This window comes from Rattus norvegicus, chromosome 1 (genome assembly GCF_036323735.1).
Source record: "Rattus norvegicus strain BN/NHsdMcwi chromosome 1, GRCr8, whole genome shotgun sequence".
NCBI lineage: Eukaryota > Metazoa > Chordata > Mammalia > Rodentia > Muridae > Rattus > Rattus norvegicus.
The window spans coordinates 31,435,492-31,457,967 of NC_086019.1; the positions used below are offsets into that span (position 1 = coordinate 31,435,492).

Sequence of the window (22,476 nt, forward strand, 5' to 3'; positions counted from 1 at the left end):
TCCAGGGAGAAACATTGCGAGGGAGGAGTCTCAGAATCCGGGGAACATCACAAACACACATGGTCGCACCATTCTCTCCTTCCCAGCTACCCCAGACAACAGTCGGGTCACTAGTACAAAGGATGAAGTTGGGAAGAAGCCCCTCAGACCCATGCACACGAGGAAGAAGCTTTCTGGGCCACACCCATTCATAGATGGCTGCGGGCTATTGTTAGGATCTTCTGGGCTGTGCCAAGGGTCTGGAGCAGGTGCAGCCTGGGGGTGCAGATGGAGTTTTTCTTGACAAAGTCGAGCCATGGAGGTTTAGAACTAGACACTTGAAAATAAGTGTGCTTCAAGATCAAGCAAATGGTAGATCCCTTCTGACTCCATGTCTTAGGGGAATAAAGGCCACATCCAACGTCCATACGGAGTCAAGGTCAGCTTCTCATTGCAACTGTACCTGTGACAGCCCAGCAGGATGAGTTTAGCAGCTGTGTGGTTTGGGCAGTAGCATGCACTCTGGGCAGTACCCGCTGCTCAGTAGGAGAAGCCAAAGAACCCCAGGCTGTACTGGGCAAAGGCAGCAGGTGTAGGCTGTATGCTCAAAGTCCATCTAAAGAACCTTCATGAGAGAAGACGACAGAGAGCTTGGGCTGCTGGGCCACTGGGGTGGGTGAGCAACACAGAAAGAGCAGCAGGTGGCCTATGTTTTGGACCATTAATATCCACGTCCACAAGCCACAAGCTTGTGCCACAAGCTTCAAGGTATTACCTGGAGGAAGAGGACAGTTTTGGGAATGCTCTACCGAGTCTCTGGAAAGTGAGCATGTACTACCTACACCTCAGGCTTAGTAACAGCATAAGTAGGGTTTAGTAGCCAATTGAACTTCCCGTTCTGGGAGTCCTGCAGGTCTCGGGGAGCATCCGGCCTATATTGAGTGTGGTGCTAGCAGGCTCTGCTACTCACTGATCACATGGTACAGAGAACCTCAGGTAGGCCCGGAGATGCGGGTGTTGAAGATGGACTCTGCAGTAGGCAGGAGCTTGATGCCAGTTATCAATTAACTGGGCTCCTTTAAATAAATGCAGAAATGCCTCAAGGAGGGGCTGACTGCTTTAGCTTCCTCAGAGGGCCTTCTAGAGTAGTGTGCTGTAAAGTGCCCACTGTACACCCAGCCTTCCCAGCCATTCCCAGGGTGACGACTCAGCATGGCTCAGGCCTCAGGGATGGACCCACTTGTGGACATCGAGGACGAGAGACCCAAATGGGACAACAAACTTCAGTACCTCCTGAGCTGCATCGGCTTTGCTGTGGGGCTGGGGAACATATGGCGGTTCCCCTACCTGTGCCATACCCACGGGGGAGGTAAGCTGCCTCTTCACACCATGCCCTCTCCGCGGCATTCCCTGCCCTTGAGTGGCGACTTTCCCTTCTTGGAAATTATGATTTGCTTTCATTCAAAGAATAGCTTAGTGTCTTTGAGTCCATCCTGGTATCCAACCGTCTGGGGTTCTTGAGTAGAATGTTCCACCGTTGCGGCCTGCTACATCCTACCTTTTGTTCTGGATGCAAGCAGCAGCCTCTGGGTTTCCCATCACCACCTTGGTGTCCAGCTGGACTCAGAGCTGATTTCTTCCTGGTTCTTCACGTAATGTTATAGCTAACTGCTTGGCCTTACCAATGATTCACTCCAAGGCAGCAGCTCTCCCTGAGAGCACAAAGTTTCTGCAGGACACCTAGTACTGTGAACGCTTTGTTGTTGACCACTAAACTGTCTACTTATGAGAGCTTATTACTTAGTAAAGGACCCAAGTTCCCCACCTTCATACACACACAGAGCCTTCCTCCCTCAAGCACTTGTTTCTCTTCACATAGCCACAAATTCATGGCACACACACTGATCTCTCCATACTGAGGGTGCAGAGGAGACAAAGAGGCTGTACCATCTTGAGAGCTAACATGGGGCATCTCCTAATCTTGTCCCTAGGTGTCATAGGACAGTTGTGACTTTGTGGGGCCAAACTGGGATACTAGGTTGACTTGTTCCTCAGATTTCTCAGCTTCTCTAAGTTCTGGGGTCCCCAGGATGCACAGGTCTGTCTACCTACTCCACGGTGTCTGTTTTGGTTGCAACAACATGGAGAACTTCATTTTCAGGGACCATAGTTTTATGCTTCTGCCTAGAAGCAGACAGGGGTGTGCGCTTGTGGGCCTGGTTGTTCTGACTGGGGAACAGCACAGAGAAAGCTGTGGTGAAAAGTGTGTGTTTGTGTGTGTGTGTGTGTGTGTGTGTGTGTGTGTGTGTGTGTGTGTGTGTGTGCATAGCAGGCCAAGAGCTGATAGAAGTACAGACAGAGCCATCCCATTTGATAACAAAGCACTTCCAAGATTCATGGTGTGTAGAGCCTTTTGAAATTCAGACAAACAGGACTAAGGAGAGGGTAGTAGGACTTCTGTCAATTCATAAGGGTTTCCATGTGACTGGGATGGGGCTAGGCATCTTGGCCTTGAATCTTCTCAAAACGGGCCTCTTAAAGCATTTCAGTTATGTCCTTGGAAGGCTGAGACAGGAACACTGTGAATTCTAGAGACAGCCTGGGATATGTAGTCTAAATTGAATGTCTGTGAGTGCATATGTGTGTGTATGTCTGCACACATGTGTGCAGGCCAACAGACAGCCTCAGCTGATGTTTCATTTACCTGATTTTTAACACACTATCTTTTAGTGACTTGAAATTTACCAAGTAGGCATTGTCCAGCTGTCCATCAAGCTACCAAGATCTGCCTATCTTTCTCTCCTAAGAGTTTAGATTACAAGTGTGCGGAACCATGAGCAGCATTTTTGCATGGATTCTGGGAGTTCAACTTATATCTTCATGGCTTGCAAGATGAGCATTTTAACAGCCAGGCTATATCCTCAGTCTGCAAGATACTACCTTTAAGACAAATTAGAAACAAAGGCCCTAAAGTCCAGGCAGGATCCCCATGTCACTCCTGAGGCCTCTGCTGCCCCTCTTTCTGGAAATGTTGCCAAAGTACACGCTGGGCACACACACTGCACTTAAACTGCTCTGAGCACAGCCTAAATGTGTCATTTTATTAACTACACTGATATGCTACCGGCATCTGGGAGCTATGGCCTCACTTTGTGTCTTTGCAGGGGCCTTCCTCATCCCCTACTTCATCGCCCTGGTCTTTGAGGGGATCCCGCTTTTCTACATTGAGCTTGCCATTGGCCAGCGCCTACGGAGGGGAAGCATTGGCGTATGGAAGACCATCTCCCCCTACCTTGGTGGAGTAGGTATGCTTCCTTCCCATATCATGCTATCTGCTTAGGCCTCTTGGGGACCTCTCAATTGTATTTGTGGGGTGCACCTATGGTGAGAGACATGGCAGGAAGACAGGGTGAAGGCTATTGGGAAGACACAGAAGCTACTGTGCCAGGCCATATGTAAGGGAAGAGTTCCACTCATTCCCTACCCGATCCTGGGTGCACCACCATGTCTGCAGGCCTGGGCTGCTTCTCAGTGTCCTTCCTGGTCAGCCTGTACTACAACACCATTCTCCTGTGGGTCCTGTGGTTCTTCCTCAACTCCTTCCAACACCCACTGCCCTGGAGCACATGCCCATTGGATCTCAACAGAACAGGTGAGAGCCCACTGGGACGTGGAGGTTCTATGTGTGACACTGGGACAGATGCAGATCAAGCTACAGGGCACATGCTCAGGTCTCTCTCTGCAGGGCGCATTTGAAATCCAGTCCTTCACCTCTACTCTTGGCCTCTGACTACCCACAGAGCCCAGAGCCGTCTGGACAGATTGGTTCAGAGAGGCCCCTAGTCTCTTGTAGAGCTCTCCATCTTACCCTGAAGCCCAAAGAGAAACAAGAAAGGGCTCCTGGGGAATGAGGAGATAAATCAGTTGGCAAAGTGCTTGCCTCACAAGCATGTGCATCTGAGTTTGATTCCCAGAACTCATGTTGTATGTTGTGGTGCATCCTTATATTTCCAGTACTGAGGGAATAGGAAAACAAAGTTTCCTGGGGCTCACTGGCCAGCCAACCTAGCCTAATTGGTGAGTGAAAGACCCTGACTCAGAGAAGATGGATGACATTTCTAAGGATGATACCCAAAGTTACCCTTTACCCTCCACCCCTCCATGCACACAAGTGCAACACACACACACACACACACACACACACACACACACACACACACACGGCTCCTGAGCCCTAAAGGGAGTTGTTAAAGACAACCCATGTAGGCCTTTCAAGGACAGCTTGAGTGACAGGTTGTGAAGGGCCTGCTACATTGGCACCTATAATTCTTGGCTAGTGCATGAACCATGGTATAGACTGACCCCAAACCCTGTGGCTAGCCAGTGACAGTGCTCTTGGCTCCAGGATTTGTGCAGGAATGCCAGAGCAGTGGCACCGTGAGCTACTTCTGGTACCGGCAGACTTTGAATATTACGTCTGACATCAGCAACACAGGCACTATCCAGTGGAAGCTGTTTCTCTGCCTGGTGGCCTGCTGGACAACTGTGTACCTGTGTGTCATCAGAGGCATTGAGAGCACGGGGAAGGTGAGCTGTACTGCCCGTACACTGCAAGCGAGGAGACCTGTGTGCCAGAGATGCTTTCTAGACTGACTGCTCTCTGGCTACTAAGTGCTTCCTTTTCCCGGTCCTGCCCGCATTGGAACTGACCTGTATCTGATGGGGATCAGCTTTCTTCTGTGCGTTTACACAGCATGTCCACCCTCCTCTGGGTGTATATGTCAGATGTGTGCTTCTGTTGAAAGCATTCTATTGGGTCTCTTTCATCCCACTCTGACCACTTTTGCCACTCACACCAGTTACATGACTAGGATCAACTTTTCTGTCGGCTTCTCTTCTGTGAGTCCCGACAAACCACGCCTCCTGTTGCTCTTTCTCTGAGAACGCAGGTTCCACTTGTTCTCCTTGGATTGCTACAGAGCTGCCAAAGCAGTGACTGTCCCACTCCTATCCTGCCCCTACTCATCACCAGCTGACCCCACCTATCCTGTCCCTTTAAGAACCTCCTCCTGTTTCTTCTTTTTCCTCCTGGCTTGGCACTGCTTTTGTTTATAAAGTGTTAATAGTACAAGCATTGTGAGGCTCTGCCATAAACAGGGAATTGTCTTTCAGAGACTGAGAACAGAGATACTTCTGGTTACATAGCTCCTCTGGAATGGAAGTCCATTTTGGAAGTCTCCCGTGTTGTCATGAGCAGGTTCTGTGCAGGTGGCCCGTTTGAACCCTTACATCCGGGCTCTGCCTTTGACTGAAGGCTGCAGACCTTCTTCTACACAGAGTCCACACAGACTGCCATGTTCTCAGCAAGCTCTTGAAAATGTAGCAGCAGATTCTGTGGTCTGTGTCATGGGTCTTATGCAGGCCCAGAGATAATTGTCCCTTGCAGGTCCTTTTCACACGGACACTCAGTGAACAGAAGACTGAAATACCAGCTGAAGACCTCTCCTGGGCCAGTGTAGGAGGGGAGAGTGTGGGCAGGTGTAGGCAGGGCCTAGTGACCATCTGGAGTACCAGGGGAAAGAGGATGGGTTAGAGAGGGCCCATCACATAGCAAGTGCCTGATGGGCTTAGAAGGAGGGTTTGAGAGAGTTTGAAGAGGAGTTCAGAAGGATACGAGGTCAGAAACAAGGCTGCCTAAGAAGGATCAAGTAGAGGCCTTGGCTATTGCAGAAAAGAGGAGGCTGGAAAGGGGAGTGTAGAGGAGGCGGCTGTGGGTTGTGGAGAGGGAGGGGAGAATCGAAGAGGGGAGCCTGGGATAGGAGAAGGAGGAGGCCAGGGGAAGAGAACAAAGGCTGGGAATGAGGGAGAAGAGACTGAAAGAAAGAGGAAGGGCTGAAGGTGGGAAGGGAGGCTAGAACTAACGCTAAGAGGAGGCTGAGGATAGGACACCTCTTTATGGAACTGGTCCTGCTGGGAGAGACCTGTGTGTCCTAGGACCTCGATGCTCACCGAACTGATCTGCAGGGCTCAAATGTGAAAATGGTGGTATATCTGATCACCTGATGTTTGCTCATGAGCCCAAATCACTAACCTGACCTTGCCCTGACCCCACATTCCCAAGCACCCACTTCTAGCTTGGTTTCAGAAGATTCCCGGAACACAGGCCCTGAATGTCTGCCCAGCTGCTCCTACAAAGGCTGTCTTGTGACACCTGCCAGGGGCCACATTTCATACCTTGTTATCCTCAGGTGATCTACTTTACAGCCCTATTTCCTTACCTGGTGCTAACCATCTTCCTCATCAGAGGTCTGACTCTGCCCGGAGCAACAGAGGGCCTAACTTACCTGTTTACTCCCAATGTAAGTAGACCTTATGCCTCCGGGGATCATGGCCACAGCATGCTGTAGGTAAGGGCTGCCAAGGTAATGCAGGGTGAGGGCTCCCACAGGAACTAGGAGGGGCACCGTAGCTACATGCAGCAAGCGATACTTTGATCGAGGGCAAGTAGGTAACTGAGTGGGAGGCACATGAAGGAGGGAATGCAGAGCAGGGAGAGGCCGACTGGGGACCATGTGTCCTACATCTGGGGCAGGTACTGACTCTGCCCTGCTCCCCATAACAGGGGGCTACAAGACTCAGGACGCCTGTGCCCACATATATTAGTTGTCCTTGGTGGCCTTAGTGTGAAGTTGTGGTCCACGAGAGTCCCTGTAATGGTGACAAACATGCAAATATATATGTGTGTGTATACATACATACATACATACATATATGTATATATATCCTCATAAAGGAACATACATATGTACATTTGAACACAGAAACATACACACATATGTATATATATATATATGAACACCTATATCTGAATGTAAATATTTGAATATATACACAAACACATATATATCCTCATAAGGGAACATTTGAACACACACACATAGATATGAACATATATATTTAAACACATATTTAAACATAAATATTTGAACACATACACATATATATGAAAATATGTCCCGCATAATGGAACATATATATGTATGTTTGAACACACGCATATATGAACATAAATATTTGAACATATACACATACCACATACACACATATATAAGTGTATGTATATATACACACATACACACATTTGTATGTATATATGTGTATGTATGTGTATATATACATATATATACACATATATATGTACATATATATATTCTGCTCCCAGGACCCCTCAGGGTATCTCAAAGCCCTAGGTCTGCAAGTTCTTGAGTTAGGGGCTTGCCAGACTTACCTCAGAACTGGGTCAGATGCTACTCCCAGGCCTGCTCACTTGTGAGATGTTGGAACAAGCCACGCCCTCCTGCTCACGAGTATGCCAAGTGTTTTGGACTAGTCAGATGGACCAACTGGTACAATCTGCCCTCTGCATAATGAGGTCACCCCGTTCATTCCAGATGAAGATTCTTCAGAATCCACGGGTGTGGTTGGACGCAGCCACCCAGATTTTCTTCTCCCTGTCCCTGGCCTTCGGAGGGCATATTGCTTTCGCAAGTTACAATCAACCCAGGTACGTAGCCCGTTTGTGGTGTGGATGACTTTACAGTTCCAGTGTTGAGCCAGCAAACCTGAGATAGACACACCACTTGAAACCACACTGTTGGATAAGCGAACTCGTGTGAAATCCAAGTGAGACTTTCATTCTGAGCAGGGCTTTTGTTCAGACTTCCTGAGGTATAACTGAAGACAAGACAGGGCATCCTCTAAAGGTTGCCAGGTTAGGCCTTGGTGGCAGTGACTCAAGTCTACCAGAATATTCAGCTCATCCAAGACTGGACAGAGCTGCAAGGGGTGTGCTACAAAAGCAACTGAGGATGCTTCAGAAATGTTGGCGTCCATTTGGAAATAGCAGAGCGCTGCACTGGGAAGGCACGTTCCATGTATTCAGTCAGATCCAAATGAAGATGAGGATATCACAAGCTTTCTTACACAGCGGCCAATAAACAGTCAGAAGTTAATCAGACAGGATTAGTAGTTGTTCTTGCAGAAGTATTCTTTTGTGTCCTTTGTGTGAGGTTGTGGCCAAGGAGAACAATTGTGCATGGACTCTCTTCTGTCATGACTTCTGGTTTTCCCTTTTGCTACGGCTGACAGAAAGCTCCATTTTTAATGACTTGTTTTAATTTTAAAATTTTATTAACCTTTTTATATTTAAAATTATTTTTATTTTTATTAAAGTATTTTTTATGTGTAGGGGTGTTTTGCCTAGCGTGCACACATGTGTGCCTGGTGCCTGAAGAGGCCAGAAGAGTGTTAGGTCTCCTGGTACTGGCGCTCTGTGGGTGCTGTTCGTGAGTGCTGAGAACTGCACTTGTGCTCTTCGCAAGAGCAGCAAGTATTCTTACCCACTGAGCTAGCTCTCCAGCCCCAGCAACTTCATTTTTGATGACAGTATTCACATGTCTTTCACAATGGGTAGAATGCCGAGTCAAATATGTATGACATGTGCATGAACCATAAAAGCATACATGTAGTGTTACACGTACTGGTCTCCTGAAACGGCCATGATGCCTACACATGCAGAAGCTACTGCCAGATACCCAGTCTGCATAACACCAGGTTGCAGCGCTACTGAGCTAAGCCACTGGGTCACACGATGACAGACTCTAACAAGTCAACTTTGTGTGGTCATCCACTCTTCCGTGGGATAGAGGAGGTTTCTGAGTGGCTCTTCTTTAGGGAAGGATGTGTAGTCTGGGGCCAAAGGAGTGTTTGTCATATCTTACTGGCCTGAATTCACTCAGAGTGCACCTATATGCATTCTTATTGGAAGGCAGTCTTAAAAACCTGCATTCATGCTCCCCACCCCATGAATGCCCAGACCCTTAGTGGCCCCGAGCTAGGTCATAGTGCAGTGGTATGGGGAAAGGCTGAAGTCATCCTGGGAGCGTGAGACCACCCCTCCCCAATCCTCCAGGTTCAGAGTGAGCATATCTCAGGTTACAGAGGTGCTAAGGAGGAACCATTCCATTTCCTCCTGTAGGAAGCCTGGTTCTGAATCAGAAAGTCCCATGTTGGCCATGTGCTTGTGTCCAGGAACAATTGTGAGAAGGACGCCGTGACTATTGCCCTGGTCAACAGCATGACCTCCCTGTATGCATCCATCACCATCTTTTCCATCATGGGGTTCAAGGCATCCAATGACTATGGGAGGTGCCTGGACAGGTGAGCATAGGTGCTGTGCTGGGATTTACAGGACAAGGCTGTCACACAGTGAGTGCCACAGTGGAGTCCACATAGGCACAGAATGCACGGGCATGTCCTCTTTCTCCAGGGCAATGAGACAAATAGTGTCCTCTGAGGGTTCCTGTCCACTGGCAACCTCAGAATATGACTTGATTAGAAGGAGGTCTAAGAGTAAGTCTTCTTCTGATGGAAGGAAAGTAGGCATTGCGATAAGGTGACTCTGGAGTAGGGTGGTCCTAAAGCAATGGTAGATGTCTTTATGGGACAGAAATGGACACAGAAGAGACAGCTGTGATGGAGAGGGCAGAGGCTACAACAGAACTGAGCAATGGCTGTGGCCACTGGGTTGTAGAAAAGGAAAGCATTGGCTGCTTTTCTTTGACAAAAAAAAATTACCTGGTGGAAATAACCTTCAAGGGGGATTATTTTCCTCATGGTTTTAGATTATAAACTTTAGGATGTTCAGTTCATGCTTGCTTGGTCTCATATACTGAAGCTGAAAGGACATCATAGGGTTGGGGATTTAGCTCAGTGGGTAGAGCCCTTGCCTAGCAAGAGCGAGGCCCTGGGTTCATTCCTTAGCTAAAAAAAAAAAAAGAACAAAAGAACATCAGGAGTGGAGGGTGTGTGTGTGTAAAATTCCTCAACTCATTGTGAATAGGGATAAAAGAAACAGAAAGGATCCGGAAATAAACTCTCCCAAGAGTACACCTCTAGTCATTGACTTCCTCTTTAAGCTTCTAGAACCTTCGAACAGCACTGCCAGCCATGAGACTAGGATTTCACACACGCCCTCTGTGGGATGCTTTCTATTCCCACCATTACATTCCACCTCAGCCCTCAAGTCACACGGCTCTCTCATAATGACAAACGCACCCATGTCCAAGCATCCTCAAGCTCTCAACAGTTGTAACATGACTTGAAAGCCAAAGTTCAAAGTCTCCTCTGAGATTAACACAAACTCCTAGCTGTAAGCAACTGTAACATCAAGGAGGGAGATATTTCCAAGGTCAAACGGCACAAGAAACATTCTCATTCTAAAAGGGAGGATCAGGAGAATAGTGAAAGAAGGATCAAATGACTGAAAACTAGAAGAGATAGATGTGAAATCCCGCATCTCTTTGTCCGGTACCCAGGACACATGGTCATGGTATGAGCTGCAACAGGCCTTGGCAGCCCCACTTCCACGGCACTGTCAGCCGTAGCTGTATGGCCTCTCTCTTGTACTAGTGTTTCTTGTCGCCTGCAGCTTTCCTTAGCAGAGTTCCAAGTCTCTCTAGCATCTTGAGGTGTCCACAGCAAGTTAGGCTTCGCCTTCACAGCCTCCCATGCTGTCTTCCCAGAAGCTGCCTGAAGGAACTGTGACATCACTTCACCTCCGGGCTTCTCAGACTTTTCTTAGAAATCTGGGGTGGGGGTGGGGGTCTTACCTGACCTATAACTCCTATATTTTACACAATCATAAAAGCAGTATCAAGTGGACGATACCAATGTTGGCTACCCGCTTACTGCCAGATCCTTCACTGATGAGGAGAGAATCTGCCTCCTCCTCACTCATGCCCACATAAAGAGGCCCCCACTTTTGGTTCACAGGTAGAAATAACTTTGCCTTTCTAATTGTGGCCAGATAGAGGTATCTGTGAGACACCAAAGGGTCCAGGAAAGTTGGAGTTCTTACTTGGGTGCTATTTGCTCTAGAACTTTCCTGGAACATTGGAACATATGCTGGATCATAGAGCATCCAGTCCCGTCCTCACTGGCCTTTTCCTGCTCCTGCAGAAATATTTTGAGCCTCATCAATGAGTTCGACTTTCCAGAGCTTAGCATCTCCAGGGATGAGTACCCATCTGTCCTCATGTACCTGAATGCCACTCAGCCTGAGAGGGTGGCCCGACTTCCCCTGAAGACCTGCCATCTGGAAGATTTCCTGGATAAGGTACCCACAGGGACAGGAAGGGAGGATACGTCCCTAGGAAACCAGGGCCACTTAGGGTGCATACAGAGCTGCAAAAGGCTGGGGACATTTCCCACAGGAAACTACAAAAAAAACACCTCAAACTACCTGCATCTGGCAGACAGGATGACTTCAGCATGACAACAGGAAGGAGTAGCCAGAGCCTGGTCATAGAGGCCAGTGGATGCTGGGGACCCACAGGCACCAGACTAGGGATGGACACTCAGGGGGAAGCTTCTCAGGACAATAGCTCTGGTCTCTGATTCCGAGGTCATCGATTGATTCCCTATTCAACTGTTCCATATTCCTTATTCAAAAAGAAACCTTTCTTCTCTCTGAGGTGTGCCTGTGGCAGGGTAGCACTTCTGACACCAGAAAGCATGTACATGTACTTAGGTCACAGTGTAGAGTGTGTACACGTCACACAGTATGTGACACACATGTCATGGTGGGTGAGAGGGTGCACAGATGTGATGCTGTGACTCAAGCACACTTCTCAGTGAGAGTGTACCTGTGTCCTGGTGTGGGGCATGTATGTGTATGAACAGTGCAGGGTATACACTGGTGTGGGTGCACATGCATTATAGTATAGGTGCATGTGTTACAATGAGGGTATGTATGTGTTCTAGTGTGGAGCAGACCTATCACTCTATAGGGCACGTGTATCATGGCATGGGGTGTGCACATTTTATGGTGCTATGCACACATGTCTGAGTGGGCACATGTTACCGTGAAACATTCACAGGTAATGGTATGTACATGTGTCATGATATGGGTGCGTACACGTTACGATGTGAGGTGTGTGCTGTGTACATGTCCACAGCACAGACTTTGTGTTGCAGAGTGCCTCGGGCCCGGGCCTGGCCTTCATCGTTTTCACAGAAGCTGTCTTGCACATGCCCGGAGCTTCTGTGTGGTCTGTGCTCTTCTTTGGGATGCTGTTCACACTGGGCCTGTCCTCCATGTTTGGGAACATGGAGGGTGTCATCACACCACTATTTGACATGGGGATCTTACCCAAAGGTGTACCCAAGGAGACCATGACCGGTGAGTAGTAGCCTGGAGGGCCTGTCCCCGCTGTCTACTTTGGTCCGTTGTCCATCCTGGCCACTGTTCCAGTCCATCTGGAAGCAGAGCTCTGGGGCCCATGTTCTTGGAGAAGACTGTGCCGGGCTGACTTCTAGAGTCTGCAAAGCCCCAGTGCCCCCGAGTTGGGGAAATAGTGAGAAGGAACGGATGGGGGGAAGGAAGATAGGAGTGGGGGTAAGGGGGAAGGAAGAGCCTGATGTTTCTTCCCCCACTCTTACGAGCGCCGTTGTTAGCAGGTCCTCCCTGTTGCCTGGCACAGCAGCCTGTGGGGGTGAAAGCAAGGGCTGAGGGCAGGGATGTCCAGGGACTCCTGGCCCTCCACACCATTGTTTCTCATCCAGCTTACCTTTGTTCCCAGGGGTGGTCTGCTTTATCTGTTTCCTCTCAGCCATTTGCTTCACACTGCAGTCTGGAAGCTACTGGCTGGAGATCTTTGACAGTTTTGCAGCTTCTCTGAATCTGATCATCTTCGCCTTCATGGAGGTGGTGGGCGTCATTCACGTTTATGGGATCAAGCGGTGAGCTGTCCCCATGCCTCACCCCGGGGCATGGCAGGGAGTGGTCTTGTGGTGCAGCGTATGTGCCCATGGCTGTCCAGATCTTGGGGAATACTCTGAGATAGTACCCTAAGATCCAGGGTGGGGTCAGGGTGCCCACTGTTGTTGATTTTAAGGATGACCTGTTCGATGAGGCCATGCAAGGAAGCCTGAGCCTGTGTCTTCTGCAGGTTCTGTGATGACATTGAGTGGATGACTGGGCGGCGGCCCAGCCTGTACTGGCAGGTGACATGGAGGGTGGTGAGCCCTATGCTGCTGTTTGGCATCTTCCTGTCCTACATTGTCCTTCTGGCTCAGTCATCACCCAGCTACAAGGCCTGGAACCCCCAATATGTAGGTCCCTCCCACAGTGCTGTGGGGATCCCTCAGGTTTGACCTAGCCCCCAAGGCACTACCCACAGCTTAGATGACCTGCATATGGCAGTGTGGTCTGACCACTTCTGGTAACTGGGAAATTGGGGATGTAGATAAGATGGTTGGCTATAAGGGCTGAGGCTGCTGGCATTCCAAGGCAAGGGCTCTGGTAAGCAGAGAGTGGATCCCATGGTGTCTAGACTCTAGAGCAGCTGTTCTCAACCTGTGGGTCATGACCCCTTGGGAGGAGGGGTCCAGAAAGACATTTCACAGGGTCACCTAAGACCGTTGGAGAACACAGATATTTACATTATGATTCAGAACAGTAGCAAAATTACAACGTAGCAACAAAAGTGAGTTTATGGTTGGTGGTTACCACCTGAGGAACTGTACTAAGTCACGGCATTAGGAAGGCTGAGGACCACTGGTCTAGGGACATCATAGGTCCTATTAGCCTCCTTGTTAGGGACATGGCCTCATTTCACTGTCTCAGTGTGTCTGGGGACAAACAGCCCGAAAACTACTCATGTTCTATCTGGGAGACGACAAGTGACGAGCAGGGGGTGTCTTTATGACCTCAGTCTTTGCCCAGGCTCCTAAGGCAGGCTGGTCTCTTCCAGCTGTGTCCTTTACCAACTGCCTGGTCCTCATAGGCACACATGCACACTTCAGAACTTCACCTACACCTGTGCTCCCCCTCATTATGACAGCAATCCTTTCCAAGTCATCCCTAAAGAAAGACCCCAGCACAAACCAGCACGTAAGGCTGTGTACTTGAGAGGTTTTCGTGAGAACTGTCTCATTAGACGTACCTTTTACTTGCCCACAAAGACACACAAGAAGCAGCAGAAGTTGGGTCGGTGGGGTCCCCATGTCACAGAGGAGAAAGCTGGGGGTCCGGAGTGATAGTTGTGCAGACCCAACTGGCCTCTTGGTGGTTCCCACCCTCGGGAGGGGCTGGGATAGAGGGAATTCTGACCAAACTTCTTTCATTTTCTCAAGAATCCATGTGCACACTGTTGTTATAGGAAGGAAGGGGTAGGGGGTGAAGTGGCCACTTACGTCGGTGGTGATCAAGGAGCAGCCTGGCTCCACTTGGAGATGTGTGGTGTGGTCTCTGTCAGGACACATATCTATCTGAGCATGCTCTTTTGTTCCCACAGGAACATTTTCCCTCAAGAGAGGAGAAGCTCTATCCAGGCTGGGTACAGGTTACCTGTGTGCTCCTGTCCTTCCTGCCCTCACTGTGGGTCCCTGGAATTGCTCTGGCTCAGCTACTGTTCCAGTACAGACAGAGGTGGAAGAACACACATCTGGAAAGTGCTCTGAAGCCACAGGAGAGCAGAGGCTGCTGAGACAGAGCCAGGGTAGATCAGGGTTGGGAGGAAGACCTGTGCCACTCCGATGCAGCCTCATTACACTCTGTCTACGACTGAGACCACGTGATTATTGCTTTCCTAGCTTTCCGTATAGTGGAAGACTCATAGATTCAGGGCAATTGTGTATTGCCCAGTGGATGTCTGTGTGATGCCATTCCTCTGAAGCTAGGTCCCACAGGGTGCCGTCTGCATGGACATGGCTTTTCCCTAGAATCCATGCAGATTTGGGTTGTCCCGAGTGTACTTCATTGGCACAGTGGCAAGACTGTGGAAACCTTTTCTCTGAATGGCCTTGGCATTACTAATTTTAGAAATCCAGCCCTATGCTGGTCTTCAAAGAAAAGCTGGAACCTGACAGGTGGGAAACTTCTTCCTCCTCCCATATTATCCTGGTGTTACCATGTCTATAAAGAGACCCTCGGGTGCAGATACCAGACATTAGAGGACTGAGTATTCCATGCCTACAGTCATTGCCACAGGGGTGAGGTGGTCACAGCTGAGGAGGCACTGACTGTACCCTGACTCGCCATACACATTGACGTCTTTACTTTTCCAGCATCTAATGTTTGCTTGTCCAGAAGATACAAAACAGCTCTTAGACAGTTAGTTTTTCTCTCTCATGAAAGTGATAATTCACTCACATGTGTTCACCACTGGGCCTCTGCAGTCTTTCAGCACAGCCACGGCTCCAGAATCCCAGCAGGGCTCAGAGAGCCCCCCTTTCCCTCCTGTTCTGTTTTCAGCTCCTTCTATTGGCACCGTAAAACCAGAGTCATCTCCGAAGTTTGGGGACTTGGGCAAGGATGTTCACTTCTTGCCATCGATACCGACCTGTGGCTTTGTGATGGCAGTAACTTCCCAGGCACAGCAGACCCTGGTGCCTTCAGGGGGATGAGGGCGGGAGGAGAAGGACAGTGATGCTGTCCATGGCACTGACATTTCAAGCAAGAAAGGTTTATATGGGTACAAATGTGGCTCCTACTGGAAGCCATCTTTCCAGGGCTAGCCCAGAATCCAAAGTAAACATGAAGGTTTCTGTGGCTGTCCACCTGTGTACACAAAGGGCTAAACCCTGCACTTGGTCCAGCATCCTGGACTATGACAACTGCCCATGCCCATCCAGTCTGCCATTGATAAATACTCTTGATAAGCAGGAATGTAAGAGACACCTATCTTTATACAAGGTATTTTATGTCCATATCATGTTTCAAAATTGGGTTGTCATAAGGGCCTATTATCAGGGAAATACTTTCAGTGTAGGATATTATAAAAGCAGGGCGGGCTCTGCCAACATCTTGGAAGAATATGCCTTCTGCCAGGACTGAAATGAAAGCACAGACCTCAGAGTTTAAGTCCTGCTGAGCACAGAGAGCAAGAGCTTGGACGATAACCTCTTGAGAATGGTTCACTCTGCATACATTCTTGATACGGCTATGGCAATATCCAGATAGAAGGAAAGATGGACAGGAGGCACATCCAACAGGTGGCTTACAGGCAGAGATACCAAGAGATAGGCAGTCCAAATCAGCAGAGGTTCACCAACCTCTACCAAAGAGGCTGTTTGACGCCTCTGATGAGTGCCTGAGATATTGGGGTGGCTGCCAAAGCACTACCCAGGGTGAGCAAGAGACTGGATTGCAGAGCAAAGGTGAATAAGCTGAAACTGCATGGCCATACCTACATGCAAAGTATCCTCGAGTTGACTCTTCTCTTGAGAAAACATGGGCTAGGCCTGTTCAGCAAAAACTGGACCACAAAGCCTGCAACCTGTTGGGACACACTACTTCTCAGGGCAACAGTGTCGCCATGGGAACGAAGCTGCCATGAATTGCCTGTGAATTCTGAAATGGACACAGTGTCCAACATCTCTTCCTCAGTCACATGAAAGTCACCACTCTCTCAGTATTTTCCTTCAGACTAGCTCTATCCTATGGCTAAGGTTAGGATTGTACTTGGAGAGGTGTTCGTCTACACTCTAGGGTGAGAGGTGATTCTGTATCCCAGGCGATCCTGAGAGCTCAAGCTCAGACAAGTCAACTTGCTGCACAGGAAGCGGCCCCCTCTTACAACAGGTGGAGCCGAAGTCATTGTGAAAGACCACGCTGTTGTGACTAGGGAGTGAGTCTGTAGGTTTGTGGGCACCGGCTCTGGCTGGGCTACAGAAGTGGCTCTGTTTGTCAGGAGAGTGAGTTCCCTTTGGGTTCTTGGTCTCATTAATAAAATAATTAAAAATGGACTCAGAAGGCAGCCTGAGGACATTTCTTTTAAAGTTTTAGAGACAAACAGTACAAACAAGATGAAAATCCCATCACTGCCAAAGGAGGGGAGATGGACCTTTTAAACTAGGCATAAATATAGGGAAATAGAAAAATCCCAGAATCTCAAGGAAAGTGTGTCCAGGAGCACCAACTTACACATCTGAACTCAGGGAGTGTTTTGTTCTAGGATTGCTCCAGTGATATGTGGCTATAAGTATAAATAATAGCTTTTTTTTTTTAGGAGCTGGGGACCGAACCCAGGGCCTTGCGCTTCCTAGGCAAGTGCTCTACCACTGAGCTAAATCCCCAACCCCGAAATAATAGCTTGTTAAGAAATAGAAAGTACTCCCAAGAATGAGACTGTGCTAGTATGCTTAGAAAAGAACCCAAAGAACAATGGAGCAAGGGGCGCATGCATGACCTTTATTGGACATTCATGTGACCCCCAGCTCTACTAAGTTTGTGTATCCCACTCATACCTGGTGTACGACCCATTCCTTATTAAAAAAAAAAACAGGGGTTGGGGATTTAGCTCAGTGGTAGAGCGCTTGCCTAGGAAGCGCAAGGCCCTGGGTTCGGTCCCCAGCTCCAAAAAAAAGAACCAAAAAAAAAAAAAAAACCCCAAAAAACAAAAAAACAAAAAAACAGTCCAGGTGAAGAAAGACTCCAGTCTTTCTCTGAAATATGGCTTCTTTCCCACGTCAGTCTTGATGTTTCAGTCCAGTCTCTTCCCCTATCTCATGTCCACACACTGGGACTGAGAAAAACAGAAGCTTCATCCCAAACACATCTGTACTCTCAATACCCTGGAGGCCCAGAGTGTGAATTGGGCCTCACTGAGCCAGGACTGAGGCATGCTGGGCAGCGGCTGTCTGGTTGGCAGTACCTTCATTCCTGGGCTTCGCCCTTTCTTCGAACTCAAAGACAACAGTGGCTGGCTTAGTATTTCTATAACCCAGCTCTACTTAGCCTTCCCTTTTATTGACTCCTGTGATGACCTCAGACCCACTCAGATAATCAGGATGATTCATATCTACAGGTCAGCATACCAGGTCCCTTCACTCCATCTGTAACTTAAGTCACACTTCATGATCAGCTTCTGGGGGGCCAACACATCTTTGTTATATTGTTCTGCTCACCACAAGTGTGTTGTCTAGTTTTATGTCAACTTGATACAAACTAAAGATGTCTGAGAGGAGGGAACTTCAATTAAGAAAATCTATCCATAAGACTGGGTTGTACACAAGCTTTTAGGACATTTTCTTAGTGAATGATATGGGAGGGTCAAACTCATTATGGGTAGGGACACTCCTGGGCCGGTGCTCTTGGTTCTATAAGAAAGCAGACTGAGCAGGCTATGGGAAGCAATCAAGAAAGCAGCACCCCTCATGACCTCTGCATCAGCTACTGTTTCCAGGTTCCTGACCCGTTTGAGTTCTTGTCCTGACTTCCTTTGATGATGGACAGTGATGAGAGTTGCTTTGGTCATGGTGTTTTATCACAGCAATAGTAACCCTAACCAAGACAATAATCTCTTGGTGGTGAGGGGACTTTGAGAAGCCAATTAAAATTTTGGGGAACCTCCTTTAGTTCTACAATATCCTTCACAGGTTGTCTTAGGGTTTTTTTTTTTTTTTGTCTTAGGGTCTTTTTATTGCTGTGAAGAGACACCATGTCCAAGGCAACTCTTATAAAGGAACAGTTATTTGGGGCTGGCTTACAGTTCAGAGGTTTAGTCCATATCATCATGGTAGGATGTGTGGCAGAGTGCAGGCAGACACAGTGTTGGAGAGTTCGACATCTGTATCCTTAGGCAACAAGAAGGAAGATTGATACTGGGCCTGAGCAGGAAACCTCAAAGCCAACCTGAAGTGACATACTTCCTCCAAAAAGGCCACTGTATTCCAACAAGGCCACACCTCCTAACAGTGCCCCTCTCTCTGTGCCTATGGGGACCATTTTCATTCAACAGCCACACAGATGAGCATCTAGGTACCAAGTTTTGAGCTCAGTGTGTGGGTGTCCAAAGAAGGGCAGAAAGGAACTCTTACCCCACAGGGGAGCTCATGACTGGTTCCACTGCCATGCCATCTAGTGCTCAAACCCCTTTCATTCCTGTTCTTTGACTCTGCGTGCTTGTTTGTGAGGTCAAAGAACAAAGTGTCCTTCCTCAGGAGCCATCTGTCTTAGAATTGCTGTGACAAAAACACCATGACTAAAAGCAAGTTGGGGAGGAAAGTGTTTACTCAGCTCATACTTTCAGATCATAGTCCATCACTGGGGGAAGTCAGGACAGGAGCTCAAGCAATGCTGGAATCTGGATGCTGGAGCTGATGCAGAGGCCTTGAGGGGTGCTGCTTGCTGGCTTGCTCCCCCTGGCTCGCTCAGCCTGCTTTCTCATAGGACTCAGGACCACATGCCAGGGATGACACCACCCATTATGAGCTGGGCCCTCCCCCACGGATCACAATTGAGAAAGTGCATTAGAGCTAGGTCTTAAGGAGGCACTTTCTCAACGGAGGCTTCTTCCTCAATGAGGACTCTAACTTGTGTCCAGTTGACACACAAAACCATACATATTTTTAAAATTATTTGATTTGATCTTTAGACAGGGTCTCTTGCTGGCCTGGAACTTATCAAGCAGGCTATGCATCCAGGGAGTCCAAGAATTCACTTGTCTCCACTGAGACAGTTCAGGATTGAAAGCATGCACCATTACACCTGACTTCTTTGCATGGCACACACACAGAGAGAGAGAGAGAGAGAGAGAGAGAGAGAGAGAGAGAGAGAGAGAGAGAGGAAGAAAGAGGAGAGAGAGGGAGAGAGGAAGAGGGAGAGAGACAGAGAGAATGAGAGAGAATGAGAGAGAGAGAATGAGAGAGAGAGAGAGAGAGAGAGAGAGAGAGAGAGAGAGAGAGAGAGAGAACGCTTCAGCTCGGATCTAAGAGAGCCCCCATAACTTTGTCATTTTTGTTTCACCCTGAGCAGGTCGGACAGTCTCTATGGTAGTTGAAGAAAGAATTCAGTAACTTCATGACTTGGGCCCATAAGAACATGAGCCTTTAGCCAGGCCTTAACAATTTGGTAGGAATACAAATGTTCTTGAGGAGAGCTGGAACTAGAACAACTAGAGATAAGATGCTGGCACCTTGTGGGTTGGTCGATGACATGCTGTTCCTGGAGCACCCGAGAGCCTAGGTATGCCCAGGCCAGGTAGACGATTTCTAGTCTCATGCTGAGCTGTGATTTTGTCTCCTGGGATTTCCCGAGCCTGTTTTGATTCTTACTAAATGTCCTCTGCCCTGGGACTGGGTTGGCTCCGGCAGGCTGGCTGCCAGGAGCTCCAAACATATACCCTCCATATGGAAGTTCCAGGAACCTGGGTGCATTTATGACCCACTCCCTGGACTTGGCTCTGCTGTAAATGCCTTGGGCTTAGTCACTTGGATACATTAGAAGGCATCAGATGAGCAAGGTGATGCCATAAGGCTGAAGCCAATTAGGCTGCATCAGCACTGGGAGCTCTGTCCAAGGTACAGTTTCTGTGGCTCCACCAGCGATATCCCGGAGTTTCCAGGATTGCTCAAAGCTAATTGGTGGTCACTGAGACATCGGTGAATCCAGCTCAGTCAGTCCCTTTGGAAGTGGAGGGCTGTTCTCCCCACCTCTGTGCCCTTCATGTTGGTTTCCTGCTCCCCACGTTATCTGCAGGCTGCCTCTTGAATGGCATTTGTCTAGCTTTACTAAGACCTGCCTTCTCTCTAGGGAGCTGCTGTGGTAATCTGTGGGGACAGGTGGTATCTCAGCGGAGTGGACAGGAGGGCCCTGACTGACGAATATCTCCTGGTGGGAATGGGTTGTAGGAATGAGGACAAATCCATCCTAGGTGTTCCTACAAACTCTTCACTATAGGGTCCCCTGGCACAAAAGCAGGGGTGAGGACCAGAAGGCCAGATTCACCAGATTCACCAGAGATTTCTTACCCTTCAGCATATCCATGGCCTTGCTCACATCCTGGGTTATGCTCCTGTGGCCTTGCCCTCCTATGTTTTCCCCAACTTGACTCTGAACAGAGCCTGTGTCTGTCTGCTCCATCCTGGGGCCAGAGCAAGGAAGAACCACGCATATTGGTGGCTGTTTCATTCGGGTCTTATTTAGGCAACCATATTGTTTAGGTATAATAGGTGTAGCTTCCCTGCCATTCTAGAAGAAAAAAGTTTTTCCGATGCTCTGTCTCTTACAATCTTCTCGTCCCCTTACCCATTACGCTTCCTTGGGGGTTAGGTTGTAGATGAATGCATTGGGGCTGGACCCTTGTCTTCAGCATTTTGGTAGAGTTGTGGGAGTCTGTAATGGTACGTATCTATTGCAAATAGACACTTCTTTGAGGAATGATAAGTGCTACACTGAATATGGATATAAGAACGCATATCTAGCCTGCAGCTATAAAGTATGCTGGTTTAATAAAGTAGCCGTGTTAGGCTCTTCTTAAATCTATGACCTCACTAACCTTGAGGAGTTGACCAGATTTCCAGTATCAGGCATGATCTCTCCTGTTAACGTTTTACCTAGGCTTTAACATTCCATCCAGGCCTTAATATCCTACCCAGACCTTAACACATGAAACGCTGTCTTGAAAAAGTCAAATTAGACAACTGTTGGTTACTGCTGGTATGAGGGCCACTGTTGCACCTTTCTGGCTATCTTGCCATGCCGGTCACTCTTGTGCTTCAAAGCTGGGTGCTGCTGTTTGCTTCCCCCTTGGCAGCTTGCTTAACGTCATCTGGGACTATGAAGGCTGGTCCTCAGGGAGGAGGCTTTCAGATCAGTTCCAACTCAAGTCCTCCAAGTCCCGTGTCCCAAGTGTATGATGGCTTCCTTCATCAATAGGAACCTTCAACTCCTGAGAGGAGACTAAGGACAGCAACCATATCCTATACTATTCTGGCCTCCCTTGATTAACTCAATGGGAGTTTCTAAATGTCTGGTACTATTTTTTTTTCCAGATAGTCTATTGTAAATGTAACTTTTATTCTCATGTAATGATTGTCATCTCTGAGGCTTACTGTCTCTGTCTGCTAACCTAGACCTAGTCTTGGAACCTTCTGGCCTCTATACAATCTTATTAGGCTTAGAATGTTTCCTGCCTCTGAGACTCACTGCTGAGAAAGCTCACCCTTTCTTGTTCTTTCTGAACTCTGGCTGGTTCAACTCAGCTGTTCTGATTCAAACTCCTCTCCAAGCTGACTGATTCAATCTGGCTTCTCTCTCAGACTCTGACTCTTTGCTCTGCTTGGCCTCAAACTAACCCTGGCAATCTGTTCTAATCTGGCCCCTTTTTATTCTGTGGCTCATTCTGTCTTCACCTGTATCTAGCTTGTTCACTCTGCAGCCTGACTATCAGTGCCCCAGTAAAACTGCCTGTTAGGACCTACGTAAAATATTAAGGCCTAGTTGGAATGCCAAGGCCTAGGTAACATTTACCTGGCTAGCCTGCCATTGTAAGGAAACTTTCTCATATGTTTCTGATGTTACTAGGAAACTTTCTATCCCAAGGTTGGTTACATATTCTGTTATGTCCCATGCCTTTGGAAACCAATCATCATATAAGTCAGCAGAATTGTTTTGTATAGTTGGACTGGAACCAACTACCCAACAGCACTTTC

The 22,476-nt window shown here is 48.3% G+C and overlaps 1 protein-coding gene across 8 annotated transcripts; it reads left to right on the forward strand.

Moving 5' to 3' along the window:
- Positions 1-1,085: 1,085 nt before the first annotated feature.
- Slc6a18 (solute carrier family 6 member 18) lies at positions 1,086-14,987 on the forward strand. Of its 8 annotated transcripts, none has more exons than XM_063285328.1 (12): positions 1,086-1,348; positions 3,144-3,284; positions 3,494-3,631; positions 4,385-4,566; positions 6,228-6,338; positions 7,431-7,543; positions 9,070-9,198; positions 10,918-11,155; positions 12,016-12,220; positions 12,621-12,780; positions 12,990-13,152; positions 14,337-14,983. In XM_063285328.1, the coding sequence occupies exons 1-12, from the start codon at positions 1,192-1,194 to the stop codon at positions 14,526-14,528; spliced, it is 1,929 nt and encodes a 642-aa protein (XP_063141398.1). In that variant the 5' UTR covers positions 1,086-1,191; the 3' UTR covers positions 14,529-14,983. The 8 variants fall into 8 exon arrangements, with proteins under 8 accessions (XP_063141398.1, XP_006227836.1, XP_006227834.1 ...); XM_006227774.4 differs by lacking the exon at positions 12,016-12,220 and adding an exon at positions 12,293-12,383 and having other exon boundaries at positions 10,999-11,155; NM_017163.2 differs by having other exon boundaries at positions 1,162-1,348; positions 10,999-11,155; positions 14,337-14,987.
- Positions 14,988-22,476: the final 7,489 nt, after the last annotated feature.